General features: G+C 34.4%; 1 protein-coding gene across 3 annotated transcripts; it reads left to right on the forward strand.

Moving 5' to 3' along the window:
• Positions 1–5,200: 5,200 nt before the first annotated feature.
• LOC115968593 (helicase-like transcription factor CHR28) lies at positions 5,201–19,178 on the forward strand. 3 transcript variants are annotated; one of them, XM_031088207.1, is made up of 12 exons: positions 5,201–5,414; positions 7,543–7,671; positions 7,780–7,981; positions 8,072–8,688; positions 10,028–10,099; positions 10,182–10,259; positions 10,359–11,301; positions 14,409–14,539; positions 16,098–16,319; positions 17,557–18,123; positions 18,211–18,420; positions 18,593–19,178. In XM_031088207.1, the coding sequence occupies exons 3-12, from the start codon at positions 7,849–7,851 to the stop codon at positions 18,695–18,697; spliced, it is 3,078 nt and encodes a 1,025-aa protein (XP_030944067.1). In that variant the 5' UTR covers positions 5,201–5,414; positions 7,543–7,671; positions 7,780–7,848; the 3' UTR covers positions 18,698–19,178. The 3 variants fall into 3 exon arrangements, with proteins under 3 accessions (XP_030944067.1, XP_030943916.1, XP_030943992.1); XM_031088056.1 differs by having other exon boundaries at positions 5,202–5,414; positions 7,780–7,987; XM_031088132.1 differs by having other exon boundaries at positions 5,202–5,414; positions 7,606–7,671; positions 7,780–7,987.
• Positions 19,179–21,000: the final 1,822 nt, after the last annotated feature.

The raw sequence follows: 21,000 nt of genomic DNA on the forward strand, positions 1-21,000 counted from the left end.
TTAAATAATATGGTATTTTTGTACATTGTTAAATTTTATCATATTTTTTATATTCTACTTTATACGTAATTAATCACAATTTGGCATTAAGTATTGTCATCTAAGAGATAATTTCTTTATAGTCTCACTTTTTTCTTTTAGTGAATTCTTGTTCATAGCAGTCCTGTAACTCATAAGTGTTCTTTGGTTGTTAGAAGCAAAAACAAACTTACGGATCAGCCACATTTGTTTGCTTCTAACGGCAGCTTTGTTCGAAAGAAGTACATTTTAACTCCTAGTAGAAGAGGACATGGCCATGCATGATGAAACAGGTATGGTTCAACTATGAAGCTAGCAAAAAATGCCACTGATAAGGATGCGCAACTCAGTGCTACTGCTAGTCATTACCCGTTACTCAAGATTGAGGGACCTATGTTTCACACTGTCTACTTTGTGATTAGCTCATGTCTTGTGTTCACCTGTACACTGTACATTGTGATTTGTGTACAAACTTTGTTTAATTTGTCTGTATAACTTTTCTTTTCTTTTTTTCAATTGCATGATTGTATCACAGAGCTATGTGACACTTGTTTCAAAATTTGGAATTGGTACATTAACTATCATTTATTATCTGCTTTCTCCTTTTTTTTTTTTTTTTTAATTATCAAACAAAACATGTGCACGCATTAAGTGCCTTTTTAATCACACTTGTAACATGTAAATTCCACATGTAGTGCCAAAGCATATTTGGCCAATGTGAAAGCAAGATTAAGGTGCATGTGAATAATTCTGGTCAATATTCCGATTAGCAAGTCAATAAGGGTCAAGATTATGCTCCAGAATCTTTAGAGCATTTGTTCTTCAGTGTGACTGGGTTGCACAAATCTGGATGATGGCCTATAAACTTGACTAATTTGTCAAATATATCTATTCTCGATTGGGTTAAGATTATTCTCAACCCAAAAACTAATTTGGGGCTGGATGATGAATCTGCCAAAGACTTTCAACCATGCGCCTTACTTATTTGTGATCAGATATGGTTTCCCAGGAACAAAGCTAAGTGGAGGGATCTAAAAGCAATCCAATTGAGCTTGTTAGACAAATAAGGTGTGTCTTTGAGGAGCATAAACAAGCTTGGAGTGAATTACCAAGAAGACCACCAAAAATTGATATTTGGCAGCTTCCTTCAAACAATTGAATAAAGTTAAACTTTGATGCAGCAATAAGGGAAGAGGAAATTTCTGTTGCAATAGTGGGCAGAGATGACTTAGGAAAGCTTGTCTTTTTCCTTTTCTTTTTTTGGTTGAAGAAATGCTAAAGTTATAAAAAAAAAAAATAAAAAATAAAAATTACTACAAAAAACTTACAAACGATATGGCAATGAATCTGATTAGTGACAGATCAAGAAGATAATAAACAAGTATTTGAATGAATGATATTAAAGATATTATAAATTTTACAACATGAGGCATATAAAAATGTATCACCAATCACAAAAAGTAATTTAAAAATGCAATTAATAGGTTGTTAACGTCCACAAATCATATTAATTGTCACATAAATTTGTAAAGGATTTGAAGTAAAATTTATAGTATTTCTAACATTTTCTTATTTAAATTATTTTTTGTAATTAATGACACATATTTGTAAAACCTATGTATTTAAAGTTGTATTATTTCTAGCGTTACTCAATTCTGAGGGTCAAACTACCATGGTTTGATATTTTTAGTCTTTTTTTTTTTTTTTTGATGAGAAATACATGTATTTTATTATGCAATGGATAAAGCATCCTGAAAAACAAAAGAGAAATACGTGTATTTTATTTTTTTTAAATGAAGTAAAGTTGGACCTATTAAAGAGAATCTTGTGTATGTAATGTGTCACTAAAAATTTTATGGGTTAGATTGAAATGGATTGTGTTACACTAATGTGATACCTAGTGTCTATGTTAGTTTTAATTGTTGCAAACAAAAAATAATGACAATGAAAACTTTAATAATAAATTTCCCACATAGTGTGAAAAGTGAAATTAGGGCAAGAACGAGAGGGAAAATGTGAGAAAATATAGGAGAGATTTTAGAGTAATTCTAAAATAGGAAAGGTAGACTGAATTTCATTGATTTATGATTACTCAATCACAAATACATATATAGTGAAGAATTAAGCCTCAACTGACTCAGTACTATAACTATAATTGTTGGAAATTTTTGTTACAGTAATAACTAACTCCACTTAATACGATGACCAATAACCATTGAACACATGGTCCATTAATTTTATATATCTTCACTTATGTAAACAACACCATAAAGGAAAGAATCCAAAGCTTATTGTGTTGTTTTTTATACGGCATCGTTTCCCTTGTCACTTAATAGCACGACATCATTTTGCTTGATTTGGTGTTGCTTTTTTTTTTTTTTTGTTTTTTGGTAAACTGGATAATTTCATTCAACTAGAAAGGAAAACCAGAACCATTAGTGGCAGGGCACAACCTGACAGACTCATGGCCATACATGTCTGAAAGAAAAATATTCAAAATACTAGGGGAGGGGAGTTATAATACAATATATCATCATCATGCTTAGTTCCTAGCCTAGCCAAATCATCTGCACAGCTATTAGCTTCCCTATAGCAATGATTCACCTTCACCTAGGGCATCTGAGCAATGAGAAGCCTGCAATCAGCCACAAGGGAGGAGTTTACTTCATTAGAGCCTCCATTATGATTCATCAAGTCAGAAACTACACGAGCATCTAATTCTACTTCAACTGCATGCAATTGCAATTCTTTACACATGATAAGCCCATCTCTTAGAGCCCATAATTCAGCAAGAAAGCTGGTAGTTGAGCCTATATTTATAGAAAAGGCTCGAATCCAAGCACTTGAAGCATCTCTGATTACTCCCCCACCTCCAGCAGCACCCGAATTTCCTAAGGAAGATCCATCAGTGTTCAATTTATACCATCCCCTAAGAGGTAATGTTGTCGTTTGAGTCATCTAACTTTTTGGTTTTTAGAGAATCTGAGTACTGAGTACTGTTAACTAATTGCATATGTATTACAGTATATAATTATATACATTAAATTTTTTTTAGAATCCATAATTATATGGGTATAAATGTTGAGCTAATTATTAATATGTAATTTTTTTATAGATATTATTGGATTTGAAATTAATGAGATATGTTTTATGATGATGGTTGTTTATCACCAAATCCAAACCAAAGACATTAGTGAGTTTCCTTTTTGTAGAGGCCAAACCAAATTTGTTATTTGACTGTAAAAAACTATTACAAGCATTGTTAAATGTAGCCCATATAATGAGCAAAACTTATACATGCGAGGCTCAGATTTCAGTTTCTTACGTAACAAATAATTTATATAGGATGGGTTACGATAATTCTACGACAGGAGATTTGAACAAGAATATTGAATTTGAAATATCAATAGAATACTGATTGAGAACACAAAATTAAGAACTTGCTTAGGGAAAAAGGTGCCCAAGAACAAGCATACGGACACTCTCTAGTCCTATGCTCTTTCTTTTCACCCGAAATTTTCTACCCCCTTAATCATGTATGATGTCTCCCTTTATACTCTACATTTTCTCTCTTTTCTAGAATGTGTTGTCTCCTTTAACTGGTGAGATATTTGTTCCATCAAACATTTATACCCTTCTTTTAATGGTGAAGATGAACTTTTGGCGCTTAAAGCACTGTTTAGGCCAATCATTCAACAATTAATGTGATTATGCCAAGCAGGTGGATCCTAATTAATGTGAAGGTGACCGTTACCTTATCCAAAAGCTTACTTTTAGATCCTCGGAAGTCTGATGATCATAAATCTTCTACGGATGTGCCGAGAATAATGAGATCTCTGTTAATTTTTATCCGGGGAGAAGTGCTTCACGGGTCTCGGTCAGTGAGCACCGAATTATCACCCAAGATAATGACTTCAGCTTACTGGGCTTGTGATCCTTCATTTCCTCCAGGTACTGGGCCGACCCCTTTGGTAGGCCCAATACTATTTATAATTTTAAATCCACTTCCCCAATATATATATATATATATATAGTCGAAGTTAAGAGAAAATTCAATTAAATATCCAATTTTATTAATTTTGATGCAACTATTATTATTATTTTTTGGTAATTCTGGACAAAATTAACGAACAAAATCAATAATATCAAAATTTAGAGGACCACGCCTCTCACAATACAAACTCATAGAATCATAAAATCATAAAATAAAAGCAAATATAAGTCCACAGGCGAGTTATCAAAATACATAATCCAAGATAAGAGAATGATGGTGCAACTATTTATTACTCTACAAAACTTGAAAAGTCTAATTTAATTTTCTTAATTATTTTGTGTGTTTAATTTTATTAATTATACCACTGCACACCCTTATTGCGATGGTCACTAAGGGAGCGGGGGGTAAGGGTCGGGGTTCAAGTCTCTAGGAGGAAGTTTCACACACATATACACTTAGATTAGGTTAGAGTAAAAATTATATCTTGTATAAAAAAAAAGGTGAGAAAATTATAGAATCAAAATTAATAAATCTTTAAAAAAATCACCATCATTGATTAATTTTTCTTATATTATTATTATAATAATACAAACAGCGATTGGACAAACTAAAATTGAGAATTTCATGGATAACAATTTAAATAAATTTTTTTTTTCTTTCATTTGTTTCAAATAAACCTATATTTATTTTATTAGTGGTTATTTTATATTTTAAAATATACAAACATTAAATAAAATTTGAATACTCATTTAACTATATGCTTATTTGTAAGTGTAATTCAAGTATAGACATGATGTTACAGCTAGTTTTTGTACCAGAGTTAACTGTAGCCATTGGGCAAAACTCTATAAAATATGCTAGGCATTGTACATTACGTCCAATGAGTTGTAGCTTGAACAAGGAAACTCAAGCAAAACAAGAGTTACTTGGGTTGGACTCAATTATGATTATCTGGGTCTAAAATTAAATTGCGTCGTTTTCTCAGGCCCAATATCCACGAGAGAATGGGAATCATGCAGTGGCAGTGTGGTACCATTTAACTGCAGACCAAACTACTAACCTTAAAAGTCTTGAAATTCTAATGTAAGTTGTAACTTGTTGTCGATTGGCAAAAACAAAAAAAGAAAAAGAAAAAAAGTCATCGTTTTAAATAAATTAAATATTCGAATATTATTATTATGGTATTTATTTATGAATAGACCCTTTAAACTTTGATTTAATTATTTTTTGGTAACCTCGGAATTGAATTATAGGAGATCTCTCCTCCTCCTTCCTTACTTCTTCTTCCTTTCCTTGTTTCAAACGCTACCGTTGAGTGACTCCGCGTCTCTGATTCGCTGACTCTGCAAACCCTATGAGCAGTTGACAAGGCCAAATGAGGATCGGCTATTTCAATTTACAGGTAGGGTTTTGACTCTCCTCTTTCACTTCCTTCAATTTTCAATTACTACTTAATCACTTCATGTTTCTCTTTTTTTCTCTGCCTTTTTATACAATTACACTATTTATCACTTAGTAATACCTAAATGTCCGTCTCAAAGTTTTAAATTTTTTGAATTTTTTCTTGTGGGTTTTCGTTTTTTTCTTCTGGGTTTCGCTGTAATCTTGTGTAGAGCTAGAATGATGGTCCTTAGCACTCTTTCTTTAGCCCTTGGTCGCTTTGTCTACGAAATTTGCTGCCTTTTTTTAGGGGAGGTTAAATTTGATTTGTATTTTCCAATTTTTCGTTGACTAAGATGGTGCCACTTTCTTGAATGTATAAGAGATCGCTTGCAAGTTTGTGGTGATTTTTGTGTTTGGATGTGTGTGCTTGATTACTCAATTTTATTAATTACCCATCATGATGTGGATTATGATGTCTAGGAAACTCAGGGGATTCGAGTTTTTCAAGTAGAATATGGTTGGATTTACGAGAGTGGGTCTCCAATTGTTAGCAGTTTAGTCCGTTAAATGGCAATGACCAGTTGAATCCTTTCTTAATCTATGCATAGTAGTGTATTGTCTAACTTGTAGTTTGAATCATATTTTGGGTTTCATGCACAGTAATGTATTGACGAGTGTTGGTGAAAGTGTGAGGTGCACTTTGCAAAGGCCTCATAGAGCCTAGGCGTAAATTGCAAGCATGTGTTTGATGAGTAAAGTAGTATTATTAGTGATCGAAAAAAACTTTATGTTCATGATAAAGAACATAAAGTGACAAAAAGTACAGATAACTCAAAATAAAAATCTAAGAGAAACTTGAAACTCTAAAATAGATGAACAATGTGTGAAAACCCAAATCAGAGATCAATCAGAGTACGAACAAACAAATCTTTTGATTGATCCAAGGTGCTGTCCCTATCTTCAAAAGTATGAATCCACTTCTTCCAAACAAACCGCATCAAACAAGCTGGCACCATGTTCCTAATATCTGAACCCTATTTGCAGAACCAATTTCTCCAGCTGAATAGCAAAGAAGCAACATTCCCTGTCAAGACCCACTGAATCCCAAACATCTAAAAAACATCTACCCATTAAGCATAAGCAACATCACAATGGATTAAAAGATGTTCCATTGTTCCCCCATTACCTTGGCACAAACAACACCAATTTACCAAATTGCAACCGTGTGCTTGATTGAAGCAAAAGACATTTTTGAAAAATACTGTATAATAATTTCTAATAAAAGGATCTATAATATGTAATATAAGTAAGTTTAAGAAATAAAAAGATTACTATATTTGGCCTATTAACTCAAATGGTTAGTCTTATACAATTGCATAAAGTTTGTTGATTTAAATCCTACATAGGCTAGTTCAATTTCTTAAAAAATTCTCTGTAGTTAATTTGAAAGAAAAGTATTAAGGAATAATATGACAATCAAGTGATTAACTAATCATATAAAATTTAAACATAGTAGATGAGTTGGGAATGGTGCTGTGTGGTCCTGTAGATATATATATTTTTTTGGGGGGGGCTCTTCTTTTAGAACTTATTATGTTGAATCATTGATAAGTAATGAGAAATTGGCTTATGTGTACTGTATCACACCATAGCATTGGTTTTTACATAACCAATCAGGGGTACATATTAATTGTATTAAGATCTAACTATATATTTTAGTAAGTTATATATCTCTCTAAACACAAAATAAAAAGGGCAAAAGTGCACTTTTGAAAATGCACTTTGTATTATCTGTCTAAAACGCTTCAGCTGTGGAGCTTTGAGTTTCATACTTTAAGTGCAATTTTACGAACAGTGGTTCTTTTTGCATATGCAGTATTCATTGGTATATGAATACACGGAATTTATAACCACTTTTTGTGATTAGGCATTATTTAACAAGGTTAATGTTGCACCCTTTCTTTTGTGCTATGAAACCTTACCATTTGGATAGAGTGTAATGGACTTTCAGAATGAAATCCGAACCATGCATTAATATTTGTAGTTTATTTTTTATTAGATTCTTTTTGTTTGTTTCTGGGTATATTTATTTGTTCTAGAACTGGCTTGCTCATTAATCCATTTTTTTGTTTTTATTTTTATGGAAGTGGGGGTGTGATTCATTCGGATGCCTGATCATGTGGATCATCTTTGTGATTTCATTTGTTCAGCATGGAGACGTTTCTTTCTTTTAGGTGGTTGGGTTTCCTGTTGAATTTCAAGACACTGCAGAACTGGTGAGTTAAAAGATACTTTCTAATAAATTGGTAAAAGATATTGCTCTAGTTAGACTAGTTATTTATCTTGCAGTATCATGAGATGTTGAGTATGCTTCTGAATTGCAGATTGGCAAATCTTTTAATAATTTTCTTTCAAAATTGGTTGAGGAAAAGGAAAGTCACCATTAAAAGTCCATGCCCGTGATGGATTATATAGATATCAGTTCATCTGATGATGATTTGGAAAGTTGGGAAACAGACGGTAGGGGATCTGCCAATCCAAGGATTCTTCCTCAATGGGCTTCTACACGTGGTCCAAATTCAAGCAGTACAAGTCAGACCAATCCTGTAAATTCTGAAAATTTTTGGGTTTCTTACTTAATTCTATATATCAATCAGTCATTTTTTAAATTTGCAGGTTACAGTGTACAGTCTCAAAAGGTTGCTTCTCCTAAAAGAGCATATGCTTCAAATGGAAGCTCTTCAAATATTGATACTTATTTAGTACCTGGTTCTAGTGACAATAATAGGGCCCCAAATCAGCATATTGCTGAAGTGGATGGTTCTGAGTATGCTACAGTTAATGGGAATGAGAGTGATTCTTGGACCGTTAATTCCCGAATTGCTAACCTTTCTGGTGCTGAGTATGAGAAAATTTCATCTCAACAGGCTCTGAAGAGGACCCTTCCACCATCTCTCCAGCCATCTGCACCCAGTACTAGATTAAACAATTTAGTAGAGAATGTGGGCAGCAGTCAAGTTCGTGACGCTTATGGGAATTCTTACCATTCAGCAGGGCCTAGTGTATCCAACAGCAAGGGTCATCTTCGAGACCAGTTTAGCTGGGGCAAGAATGATGAAGTTATGATGTATGAAAACAGTGGGAGTAGGATTCTACCTCCATCTCTCATGCATGGAAAAGCTATTTCCTCCAACCAGTTTGCTAGTACAAGCGATCCCTTATACCGTTCCATGGTAGGTGAAGACAGGAATGCTGGAAATGATGAGAGACTGGTTTATCAAGCAGCATTGGAGGTATCTGCAACTATTTACTACCGTATTATTCAGTTTTAAGTTTGATTAATACTTTTCCTGATTTTAATTTAATTGTATTTAAGGAGTTTGAAATTGTATGAGTCTAACTTGGCTTGTTAAAAGGAACATTGAAGATTCTTGAGCTCCCTCCCTTAAGTTAATGTTCTTATCATTGATCCTATACTTATATATACACATGCACGTTCTTAAGATTGTTTTATGTCTGGGACAATTTTTCAGGCAGTAGCCAGTGCTCTTTGTTTTTCTATTTTATTGATCTTGCAAAATTTTTGTAACATTTGGTGATCCTCTTAAATATTTAAATGTTTTTTGTCTTGTCTCAATGAATTTACAACTTATCAGAAAGAGAAAAAATGGACTGGGCCTAAAAAAAGGGGACTGCTATACTGGCTCTGGTAGAAACTATTGCAAACAGTTTCCGACCTGAGATGTTAATGCAAGGAGGGGTGTTCTTTAATTTGATAACAATAATGGTTCCTTTTTATTTATTTTTAAAATATTTTCTTGGGTAATTACACACTTATCCAGTAGGTCATGAGCTCATGACCTCACCCGCCTACTTGTTCTTACAAGGTGAGGAGATACCATTTGAACTAGAGTTCATGGGTAAGAATGGTCCATATTTATGTTTTTAACTAACAAACTGTAAGGGTGATGAGCTTAATTCATTAGGAGACAAAAGTGACAAGCTTAACTTTCATTAAGGTCCAAGAAACATTAATGACATACTATCCCTCTTGGAGTAACTTAAGAAAGAAAAGTTCACTGTGATTGAAATGATTTATAACAGACTGGATGTGCTGGATAGTATACTTCGTTTTGCAGACTTGAACTTAAATTATACCAATAGTGCTTCTAGAAAGTAGTAGCTCAAATTGATCACGTGCTCAATGACTGTTGGTAAAGAAACAGTACTGATTTTCTAACTTTAAGCTGCAATTTGAGATTCTTAAATAATTTTACCAGCTAAATCAATGCTTCGATACTAATGATGGTTCTACACAATTTTTCCCAAGGGCCTTTTTGTATTTCAAAATAAATTGGAACACTATAAAATTTACTGCAACTCCATATCCTAGTGGCTAAGGGAACAGACAGATCAGAGACTACACACCTTGTGCTTAAGACACATTTGAGTTTCTATTGTGCACCTTAAGGGAATTGTTGTTTATACTGATTGCTAGTGCAGCATGTATGGGGTTGAAGCTTAAAAGAACAGAATAGGTCCATAGGATTGGTCTTGCTTATGTTTCTGTTTGTGGAAAATGAATCAATATGTGTTCAAAAGTTTAAATTTCATGGACCTTGGTTCTTGCAGGATCTGAATCAGCCTAAAGTTGAAGCTAATTTACCTGATGGTCTTTTGTCTGTTTCTCTTCTAAGACATCAGGTTTTTCTTTCTATATTTTATCATTGGTTCTATTTTAGGTGTAATCTGTATTGTTTTAATCTTAAATCATTGTATTTTACAGAAAATTGCATTGCATTGGATGCTTCAAAAGGAAACTAGAATTTTCCATTGTTTAGGTGGAATATTAGCTGATGATCAGGTTAGATAAAAGTCTAGTTGGCCTGGCTTCTGCATGACACTACACTGGGAGATTCTTTTTGAATTTTCTACTTGGACTCATTGTACTTGTATTTTACAGGGCCTTGGTAAGACTGTTTCAATGATTGCCCTTATACAAATGCAAAGGTCTTTGCAGTCAAAATCAAAATCAGATGATCTATGTCACAAAACTGAGGCACTGAATCTGGATGAAGATGATGATAATGGCAGTGGTGGTGTGGACAAAGCCAAGGAAGCAGTGAATCTGGACGATGATGATGATAATGGCGTGGATAAAGTCAAGAAGTCTGAAGAATTTGATGATCTAAAAGTGAGTAGTTCTACACGGGAATTTAGGAGGCAGAGGCCAGCAGCTGGTACATTAGTTGTGTGCCCAGCGAGTGTTCTTCGACAGTGGGCCAGGGAGCTGGATGAAAAAGTTGCAGATGAAGCTAAGCTTTCTGTCCTAATTTATCATGGAGGTAATAGGACGAAGGATCCCGTTGAACTGGCAAAATATGATGTGGTTCTCACTACATATGCTATTGTAACTAATGAAGTTCCAAAACAGCCTTTAGTTGATGAGGAAGATGCCGATGAAAAAAATGGGGAAATATATGGGTTATCTTCTGAATTTTCTATCAGTAAAAAGAGGAAAAAGACATCTAATGTTAGTAAGAGGGGAAAAAAGGGTAGAAAAGGAATTGATAGTTCTTCAATTGATTATGGTAGTGGTGCACTAGCAAGAGTAGGTTGGTTTAGGGTGATACTAGATGAAGCTCAGACAATAAAAAATCACCGAACTCAAGTGGCTAGAGCATGCTGCAGCCTTCGAGCCAAAAGAAGATGGTGCTTATCTGGAACACCTATTCAAAATGCAATTGATGACTTATACAGTTACTTCAGGTTCCTAAAGTATGATCCATATGCTGTATACAAATCATTTTATAATACAATAAAGGTGCCGATATCCAAAAATGCATTACATGGCTACAAGAAGCTTCAAGCAGTTTTGAGGGCTATAATGCTGCGCCGTACAAAAGGTGAATGCTTTCTCTTTTATTTTTTGAGTGTTTTTTTTTTTTTTTTTTTGGGGGGGGGGTGTTGGCGGTGGATTTAAATGTTTTGTTTCTGTATGTTTTAATTTTTAATTCACAGCTGTGGAAGTGCCACAATGTGATCCGTGCTGATGTATGGACGGTTCTCTCTCTTGCTTGCTTTAATTCACTACCCATGCGTGTCTTAATTCATCTTAGATGAGGTTATCTTCATTAGAAAGAAGTTTCCTCGCAGAATTAGAGAAATTAATATGGACTCAAGCCAGGGTTAGAAAACTCGCCTTCATTCAATGGTACATTAGGCAGAAAATAGACTCCTTTCAAACCTCCCCAAAAATCCCAATGAAGAAGCTGACAAATGTGTTAAAGCAAGCAGCTACAAAGTATACAATAGTGGAGAAGGATATGAGGATTTTGTAAGAGGATACGATGTTTAGAGCCATTATTATGTGATGGTGGGTCACATAATAAATACACTTAAGAGATGATTCTAATTTTCTTTGACTGATCGGGAAACTGAATATGATGGCCCTAAAATTTTTTTCATGAAAGGCACAATATTATAAAGCACATGCATGCACACATACACAGTGACACACACGGGTAGGGAAGGAGGGAGAAGTAAGGGGAGTCTATTTCCCCCATGTTTGGTAGGAGGGAAGGAAAAGAAAGGAAGGAAAAGATAAAGGTATGATTTTACCATTATCCCCAGTTTAAATGGATTAAAGTCTAGACAAAATTGATATTTCATACATTTTTTTTGCGGAGCAACTCTGCCTCCAATCCACCCACTTTTGGGCAGATTGAGTTTGGTGGCCACTGGAGGCTTTTGCCCTCTATTTTCCCCTACTAAATGGAGGGTTTATCCCTTGCCTAACTCCAACCCTCCCTACCTCTCTCCTCTCTTTTAATCCCTTGAAATGTGTAACTGTCCACCTGGAAGGGATTATAATGATTGAGTATTTTTCTGAAGGCTTAAAACATTTTTTTCGCCCCCAAACTTTGGACAAATTTGTTTCTTGTCCCTAAACTTTAGAATGTTCGTTTTTTGTCCCCAAAACTTTAAAATGTTGCCGTGGTAGAGAATGAGATTTTATTGTTGTTGTTTTTTCAATTTCAGAGGTTACATTGTCTGTGACAATTTTCAATTTCAGAGGTTTTATTAAACTTATAACCCTTTTTGGGTGGTGCTTTGATATTAAATTTGTTTAAAAGTTAAAACAAATACAAAACAGAAAGTTTCTCTGGCATTGTGCTTTCTTTTTCACTTCCAGGTTAATGGAGTCAATGCGGGTATTGGGTGATGAGATCTTAGTATTTTCAAACAAATTCATTAATTTCTCATTTAATCCACAGATATCCTGCTTATGAGTTGGTACTTTCGCTAGATCTGACCATTTACCACTCTGGAATATCTGTATTGAACGGTTTATAGAAATCCAAAAGTAAATCTTCAATCAAATAAGATTTTCATCTGTAAGAAGTACACACAGATGAAAATCATAAGCATCGTACCTTCTCTTTTTAAAATTTCTTTATTTTTGTGTTTGGCTGGTGAGAAACCATGAGAAAATAACTAATGGCCAATTGTTTGGTGCCACACTTCCCTTTTTTCTAATGAACAGGTCCATGTCAGATTATTTAATTAAAAAAATCTAACACCTCGGCATCCTGTTAGGACACATTGGATAAAAGTTAATGGAGGAAGTTGATAGAAGGATTTACCATTAAAATATTCATTTTTCACATAGTTATCTTTCTGCATGCGCATTCGTGCATATGTTGTTGTGTGGTTTTTGAGTAGATTGCTTTAGTCATTTGCAATTTTTTTTGTTTCTTCTTGTATATGAAAATTAGAAAACAAGAATTTAAATTACCTATCAAAAAAGAAAACAAGAGTTTAAATTGACTAGAGGAAAACCAAATAAAATGATTATTTAGGAGTCGTCAATTATGTACTTGAAAACTCTTTACATGAGGTTGCCTGCCTTCTTTTAAGTATTTATATGTCCTTGTTACTTCTTCTCATAATTAATTATTTGGAAAGTGCCAACATATCAACCATTCCCTCTACTGCCGTATTCTTTAGAGATTTTGAGAGGGTGAATAAGAGAATAGGCAGGGACTTTGTGAGGAAAGTGAGTGCATTGTGTAAGCAACCTCCTCTAATAAGAAGAAGAATAATGCTGGACTGGATGGTTTTCTTTAAAGGTTGATATTGTAAGGTGAGGACTGTGCCCCTTTCGGGCCTTAGTGCAATGTCAAGCACCTTCCACCAAGCAATTGTTTGTGGGTTCGAGTTTGGGAATCAGACCCTCCTCAAAAGAAAAGGGTGATAAGGCTGCCTACCGTGACCGCCTAGACCCCTCAAAAGTGGAAGCCTTGTACAATGGATACAGCCTTTTTTTTGTCACCACCTGTTGCGAGAAGAATGATGATACTGAAATATGCAATTGATGCATTTCATTAGAGTACTCCTGTATCATGGAGTTCATGCATACCTAAGTTGGGTATTTAATTATCGAAGTATCTATGACACCCCCCCCCCCCCCCCCCCCCCATGTTAATACGAGCATCTATGGTGATTGATTTAGCCTCTTTGTTCCATTTTTGAAGTCCACTTAATAGAATAATGATGATAGTTAACACAATGCTATTTTTTCATTTACTCAAATGAATCACAATCCAGCTAATTTGTATTTCAAGTGCAGCTACTCCTGTAAATATAGTGCATCCTTTTGTTGTTGTTGCTTCATTTTAATAAATTTATTATATTTGCCCTCTATTATCTTCATTCAAGCAGTTACTTTTGAAGTATTACCTGTACTCCTTTAATAAGGGGGGAGGTCTTTTGTTTAATCAATGATGGAAGGGGATTAGGAGAGCTGGCAATGCCCCGTTTTCATCCAATCACTAGCCAACTATTGCTGTTTATCTTTGAAAAAAGAATCTTCATCTAGGAATATGTTTATTGGATTTTGTTTTACGTTTACAGATACTTGACATTCTTTGTTGCTGATATCTCGTATGATTTTGAACTTTGAACAACTTTTGTTGGTTGTTGCTGATTGTCATTAGTTTTTATTGTCTAGGAACATTGCTTGATGGGGAGCCTATAATTAAGTTACCACCAAAAACAATACGCTTGTCTAAGGTGGACTTCTCAATTGAGGAGCGGGCCTTCTATACCAATCTAGAAGCGGATTCACGATCTCGATTCAAGGTTCTACTCCTTCCATTTTACTTATGCCCACTTCAGAGAGTTGATTATGGTTGTGTTGGACTTGTTTTAAATTTACTTTTAAATACTAGCACCTACCAAGTATGCTATATCTAATAAGCTAATAAGCCTAGTAAATGGTGCTTTGGTGGCATGCGGAAGCAAATTAGAATCATCTTGTATTATGCAATAGGTTTTTATTTTAATCTTGGAACTTTAAGTTTGCAACATTGCAATAGTACCATGCTTTCTTTCATTATGATATGTCGTGCCTGTGGAAACTTAGGAAATAATAGCGGTCATTGTAAGATATATAAAATGCGATTGCAATACCGTCAAATGTTATGATGATTCTATTTTAAGTAAAGAGTAGTTCACATCAATTTGGTGTAAACCCTTCCCCCCAAATGAAAGTTGGTAAAAATAACTTTTTGGTTCTTGAACTACACATTAGATTTTTCTTGAACTGTTGATTGTTTTAGTCCTTGAATGTGGCAAGCCATGCCCTTGTATTTAAATTGGAATATGTTGTATGAAAGGGGTCTTTGATGGAATCAAACGTCGTGCCTAGATAATATAAAGAGCATATTTTGCAGATATTGTTTGATTGGATGCATGCTCTTGGTGGCACCCCCTCCATGTCTTTTGTTGATTTTATTGACATTCTTTCCTTTTGAGAATTTGAGTCGTATTCTTTTAAAGGGCTAGTACACATCCATTTTTGTGTCTTTCTTTCTTTTTTCATAAAATTTTTACTTAATCAAAAAAATGTGTTACCCTCACTTTGAGCAGCAATTGCTAAAGTACCAGTAATTTTTTGTACCTGTCTTAATAATGCTAGCATGGAACATTGGTCACACCCTAGTTTTACAAAATCAAAACATATGAAGACACAACATGCACGTTAGGGACTTCAAATATTTTTTTTTGTGTTTTACTATTTTTTAATTATTGAATTCACATGCTCCATATGTTCTAGTTTTGTGAGACTAATGTATGGCATAACATGCAACCTTAACATTATAAGGACATATAGAAAAAATATTTGCCACATTTTCTTATTATAAGTTATAAATGTACCCTGTGGGTCTTGAACTCATTACAACACCCTCTACCTAACTCTTATGAGGGATGGAGGTGCCATTTTATAAAATGTGATTGTAATACCATCAAATTTTATGATGATTCTATTTTAAGTATAGGGTTATTACACAACAATTTGGTGCAAACCCGTCCCCCCAAATCAAAGTTGGTCACAATATGATTTTGTTTCCTGAACAATATGTTAGATCCCAATTTTGTCTTGAGCTGTTCATTGTTTTAATTTAGCCCCTGAATGTGTTACCCATACTTTGTACAGCAATTGCAGACATTTTTGGTTGTAAGGGTGACATTGACATTGTGGTGTTTTTAAAACTTCAAGAACTAAATTGAAACAATCGATACTTGTGGGTTCAAGGCCTAATGGTTGCATCTGATTGTGTAAAGACTAAATTATGGTTTCTGTGATACTGTATGTCAAATTTGCATGTACCTTGGAATTATGAGTTTGTATTTGCAGGCATATGCTGCAGCTGGGACAGTGAATCAGAATTATGCAAATATTCTATTGATGCTGTTGCGCCTCCGTCAGGCTTGTGACCACCCATTCCTTGTCAAAGATTATAATTCTGACTCTGTTGGAAAAGTTTCTGTTGAAATGGCTAAGAGACTACCTAGGGATATGCTGATTAATTTATTGAATTGCTTGGAAACTTCCTTCGCCATCTGTCGTGTATGCAATGTGAGTTTTCTTAAAATGAGATACTTTGTTTTTTTTCCCCAGTTTCCTGCAATTTTGGAATGCAGCTTGTAAGAGCTTGTTGATGTAACTCTTTGCACTGGAAACACAGTCTAAATGTTGTCATTATTGATATGGTTTGTACAAGTTTACTTCCAAGAGCATATAAATAATTAGATATATGAGGGTGCTCTAAATTTGTATTGACTAAAATACACTTTTTGCCCTTAAAGTTTGGGGTAATTTTCATTTTGGCCCTTTTGACTTGGTGTTCTGTTTGGCTTTTGACATTTATTTTGACCCTTCATTTTAGCATTTCATGGAAATGAAAATTTTGAAACATAAAGGGCCAAAGCAGAGAACTGGATGAATCATCAAGGCCAAAATGAAAATTTGGAAACTTAAAAGGCCAACATGAAAATGAATCAAACATGAAGGATGAAAATTTTGAAATTTGAAGGACCAATATGAAAACAACCCTAAACTTTAAGGGCCAAAAGTTGTACTTTTTCACTTACTCTTTTGTTTTTATATTTGGATGTTTTCCTCAACAAAACTACGTACGAGCTAGTTGGATAATTGTTTATCACATCCTATCATGGGAAGCACTTAAGTTATGGGTTTGATGCAGGAGCAACAAGGAGGATGTAATTAATTATTGATGATTCTGAGATTTAGAAATTTTAGTTTTCTATTTTTAGTCAGTAAAGGGTATTTTAGCAACTTAGTAAAATTTAGAAAAACACATATTTATGCTTTGTTAGTAAGGGCTGGGCTTGTTTAATCACTGGGCTTGATTAGAGCCCTAGATAACTTGGTGACTGATTATTGCTGATAATTATAAAAAGTTTATAATAGGTATTAAGTCTCTAATGTTGGTTTTTTTTTGAAATGAAATTTGCTGATTTTCTTGATTATAGTTTCTAACCAAAGCCTTGTAGGCTATGATTTTCTTCTCTCTTGCTTGCGTATGTGGAGTAAAATTGATAGTGATGCTGTGAAGACATCTTTATGTACCTTTATGTGTTTATCTACCTTTGTGCATGTCTATATTATATGCTTTGTCTATTTTTTTATGTTAAATTAATCAACTGTTTCTATTCACGGACTACTTAATCTGGTCATCTTTGTTGTTCATATTTTATCTCTTAGAAAATCAACAATATCTGACTACAGAAAAGAATAATGTGCTGGCACATGACATATTTATCTGATTCCTCTAGTATATGATCTTTTACAGGATCCACCTGAGGACCCTGTTGTTACCATGTGTGGCCATGTTTTCTGCTATCAGTGTGTATCAGAATATTTGACGGGAGATGATAATACGTGTCCTGCACATGCATGTAAAGAACAACTTGGTTCTGATGTTGTTTTTTCCAAAGCTACTTTGAGTAGTTGTCTTTCTGCGGATGTTGATGGTAGTTCCATGAATTCTCAGTTCACAGAGAATTCAATGATTCTGCAGAATGTGTACAGTTCATCTAAAATCAGAGCTGTTCTTGAGATTCTGGAGACAAATTGTAAAATCCATAGTTCCATGGAATGCAATGGAAGTTCTTTGTCTTCTGAAAAGGAATATGCAGAGAATTGCTCAGGTTTTAGTGCTACAAAGCACACAATAGTTTATTCAGAGACACCAGTTGAAGGGCCAATAAAAACAATTATTTTCTCCCAATGGACTAGCATGTTGGACTTGGTTGAGACGTCATTGAATGACTCTTGTATACAATACAGGAGGCTTGATGGCACAATGACTCTGAGTGCGAGGGACAGGGCTGTTAAAGATTTTAACGCTGATCCTGAGGTTTGCTGCCTACCCTGTGGATCTGTGAAAACTATTTTGTAGTGACGTGTTTGTTTCCAGTATTTGAATGACTAAAATTTGTTGCAGGTAACTGTCATGCTGATGTCTTTAAAAGCAGGAAACCTTGGGTTAAACATGGTTGCTGCATGCCATGTTATTCTTTTGGATCTTTGGTGGAATCCAACCACTGAAGACCAGGCGGTAGATCGAGCACATAGGATCGGGCAGACTCGTCCAGTTACTGTAACACGAATCACCATCAAGGACACAGTGGAAGACAGGATATTAGCACTCCAGGTAATTTTTTTTTTCTTCGCATTATACTGGTTTTCTTCCTTCCCCCAAGTGTTGAGGTCAGAGGCGAAGTTTGCAGGTGTTAGAAGGTTAAACATTTGCAGCAATACAAGCACAGCACGGAGATGAAATGATTATTCTCTTAAGTTGTGTTTGTATATGACCATTTTTGCAGGAAGAGAAGAGAAAAATGGTTGCATCTGCTTTTGGTGAAGACCAAGGTGGGGGAACTGCAACTCGCTTGACGGTGGAAGATCTTAGATATCTTTTTATGGTCTAAACATCATGTTCCAGTTCACTTGTTCTTTCAGATTTTGGTAATTCTGCTCTCTTGATATTGTCTAGAAAAAAAAATATATATCAAGAGGGTCAATTTTGAATTTAAGTGAATGTGACAGCAAGATTATATGTGGTCGCACTTACGGTGCCTGCTGACCCTTTTGCTCAACTGGCCTATTGAGTTAGTGCATCTCGAGGTAACTTATATAGGAGTTTTGAGGCCCATGAAAGGCATTTTTTGTTCTCATCAATGGCAAACTTAGAGAGCCGAAGTCATATGTAAATATTCTAATTACTTTATTTGGATGCCAAAGATCTAGAATTTGTAGTTGACCTTTTTCTGTTTATTAATGTTAATAGTACATTATCTTCTTGACGTTGTAATGTATGCATCGAATTCATGGTACTCACAGCATTGCATGTCTATACATTTTTTAATCCAAGTGTAATGTAATTACTCCTCAGGTTAAAGTTCAGATTTAGCCCTGGTGTATTCTCACTGTCTCGTCGTGGAGTATGTTACAGTTTCAATACTTTGTATGTCATATTTCTCTCCTTGGAGGGTGCTGTGATTCACGTGGATGCACCTAATATCATGAAAAATGCCATATTTTATTTTCAATTTTATTACAAACTCACGTGATTATGAATACAATTGGTATCACATTAAAAATGAATTACTTTAATCAGGTTTTTTTTGGTTCAAAAGTTAAGACACCTCAGTTGTAAGTTATATGGTAAATGTTTAATAAATATATGGGGATTACATGAGAATGACTCCACATTACCAAAAATTTTTGAAGGGCTGAAAGCTGAGAATCAAATTGCTCAATATATAATATAACTAAGGATGACAATTTTTGCCCGACCTGCGGGTACCTAGTCTGGTCCGACCTTAATGGGTCAGGTTTTACTCGGTTTGATTAGAAATAGGGTCGGATATGAGTTTTTTTTTTTTAAAAGAGAAAAAAAACCCAAAGCGGGTCTGGTCTGGGTTGAGTTCGGGTTTTATCACTTCTAATGATGCTACTGCCTTCAAAATAATAGTAGGCTCACGAATATGACCACAATATTGACCTTTTCATGCAAATGAATAATTTTTCCACTTCCAATGCATTCAATCAATTGAACCTAACATATCTGGAAAATCTCGGCGTTCGCCATGAGCTAACAGTCTAGTAATGTCTTCATTGTTTGGCTTTTTCAAATATTCCTCAGAGAAAACACCAATTACCACAGTAACAAATTTTTTTCAAACTTTCTAATGCAGTAGTTTTTCTAATCTGCACATATTCATCTATCAAATCACCCGATATTCCATAAGCAAGCATTCTAAGTGCAGCAGTTATCTTTTGTAATGAAGATAAACCAAGTTTTTTGGCACTATTTATTTTTTGGATAAAGTAAGAGTCATGAGCTTCTACCTTAGATTGAATACGGAGAAAAATAGAATACTTCATCCAAAATCTCCTACAAAATAAAGCGGGTGGATATATTGGTGTGAAAGTAAAATAATCAAGAAAAAGCCTCTCATGGCCAACCAAATGATTACGTTGGATAGAACGACGACGTTTAGGTTGTGATGTTTCCATAACAAGTTCTTTGATTATCTCAACTTCATCTGAGTCATCAAGAAGGAACTTACGAAACAAATAGTGATTCATGGATGTAACCTTCAAGACAATTGGAAAGCAATTATTACTATAGATGCAAGATTAAAGTCAAGTGACATAAGCCACAACAAAATGAATATAACCAATTCATGCACAAGTCACAACACAAACACATACATCTAAAAAAAAAAAAAATTGGAAATAGTATGAATGCTCATTGTTCATAGATTTATTCTAAGACCTGTCATCTCAAAACCAAGCATATGATTCCAGGAATGTTCAATGAATAGAAATAATTGGATCAAAGAATGTTCAATGAATAGAAATAATTGGATCAAAGACACTCATAGTGACTGTAACAGCAAGATATATAATAGACACTCATAGTGGCTATAACTCATAGTGGTTGTAACACTCATAGTGGATCAAATAATAGTTTCATTAGATCAAAGAATTATATCAATGCCTGTCACAAGACCGAATGGAACTTAACAAAAGATAAAAAAGATTGCACTTCAAATTCTTTGTTAGATTGCACTTCAAGTCATAACACATCTAGTTTAAGATTAAAGTCAAGTGACATAAGCCACTACAAAATACATAAGTTACTACAAAAATACATAAAGGCCTACATAAGCCACTGCAAAATACATAAAAGCCTAAGCTACATCCAAAATACAATCAAACCCAT

Source organism: Quercus lobata, chromosome 1 (assembly GCF_001633185.2).
Source record: "Quercus lobata isolate SW786 chromosome 1, ValleyOak3.0 Primary Assembly, whole genome shotgun sequence".
Taxonomy (NCBI): domain Eukaryota; kingdom Viridiplantae; phylum Streptophyta; class Magnoliopsida; order Fagales; family Fagaceae; genus Quercus; species Quercus lobata.

What these genes read in the sequence shown, in the direction of transcription:
- LOC115968593 (XM_031088056.1), top strand. Translation starts at nt 7,849, where the DNA reads ATGCCCGTGATGGATTATATAGATATCAGTTCATCTGATGATGATTTG. An exon ending in GAATATTAGCTGATGATCAG is followed by an intron (nt 10,260 to 10,358) that starts GTTAGATAAAAG and finishes TGTATTTTACAG; the next exon opens with GGCCTTGGTAAGACTGTTTC. An exon ending in CCATCTGTCGTGTATGCAAT is followed by an intron (nt 16,320 to 17,556) that starts GTGAGTTTTCTT and finishes GATCTTTTACAG; the next exon opens with GATCCACCTGAGGACCCTGT.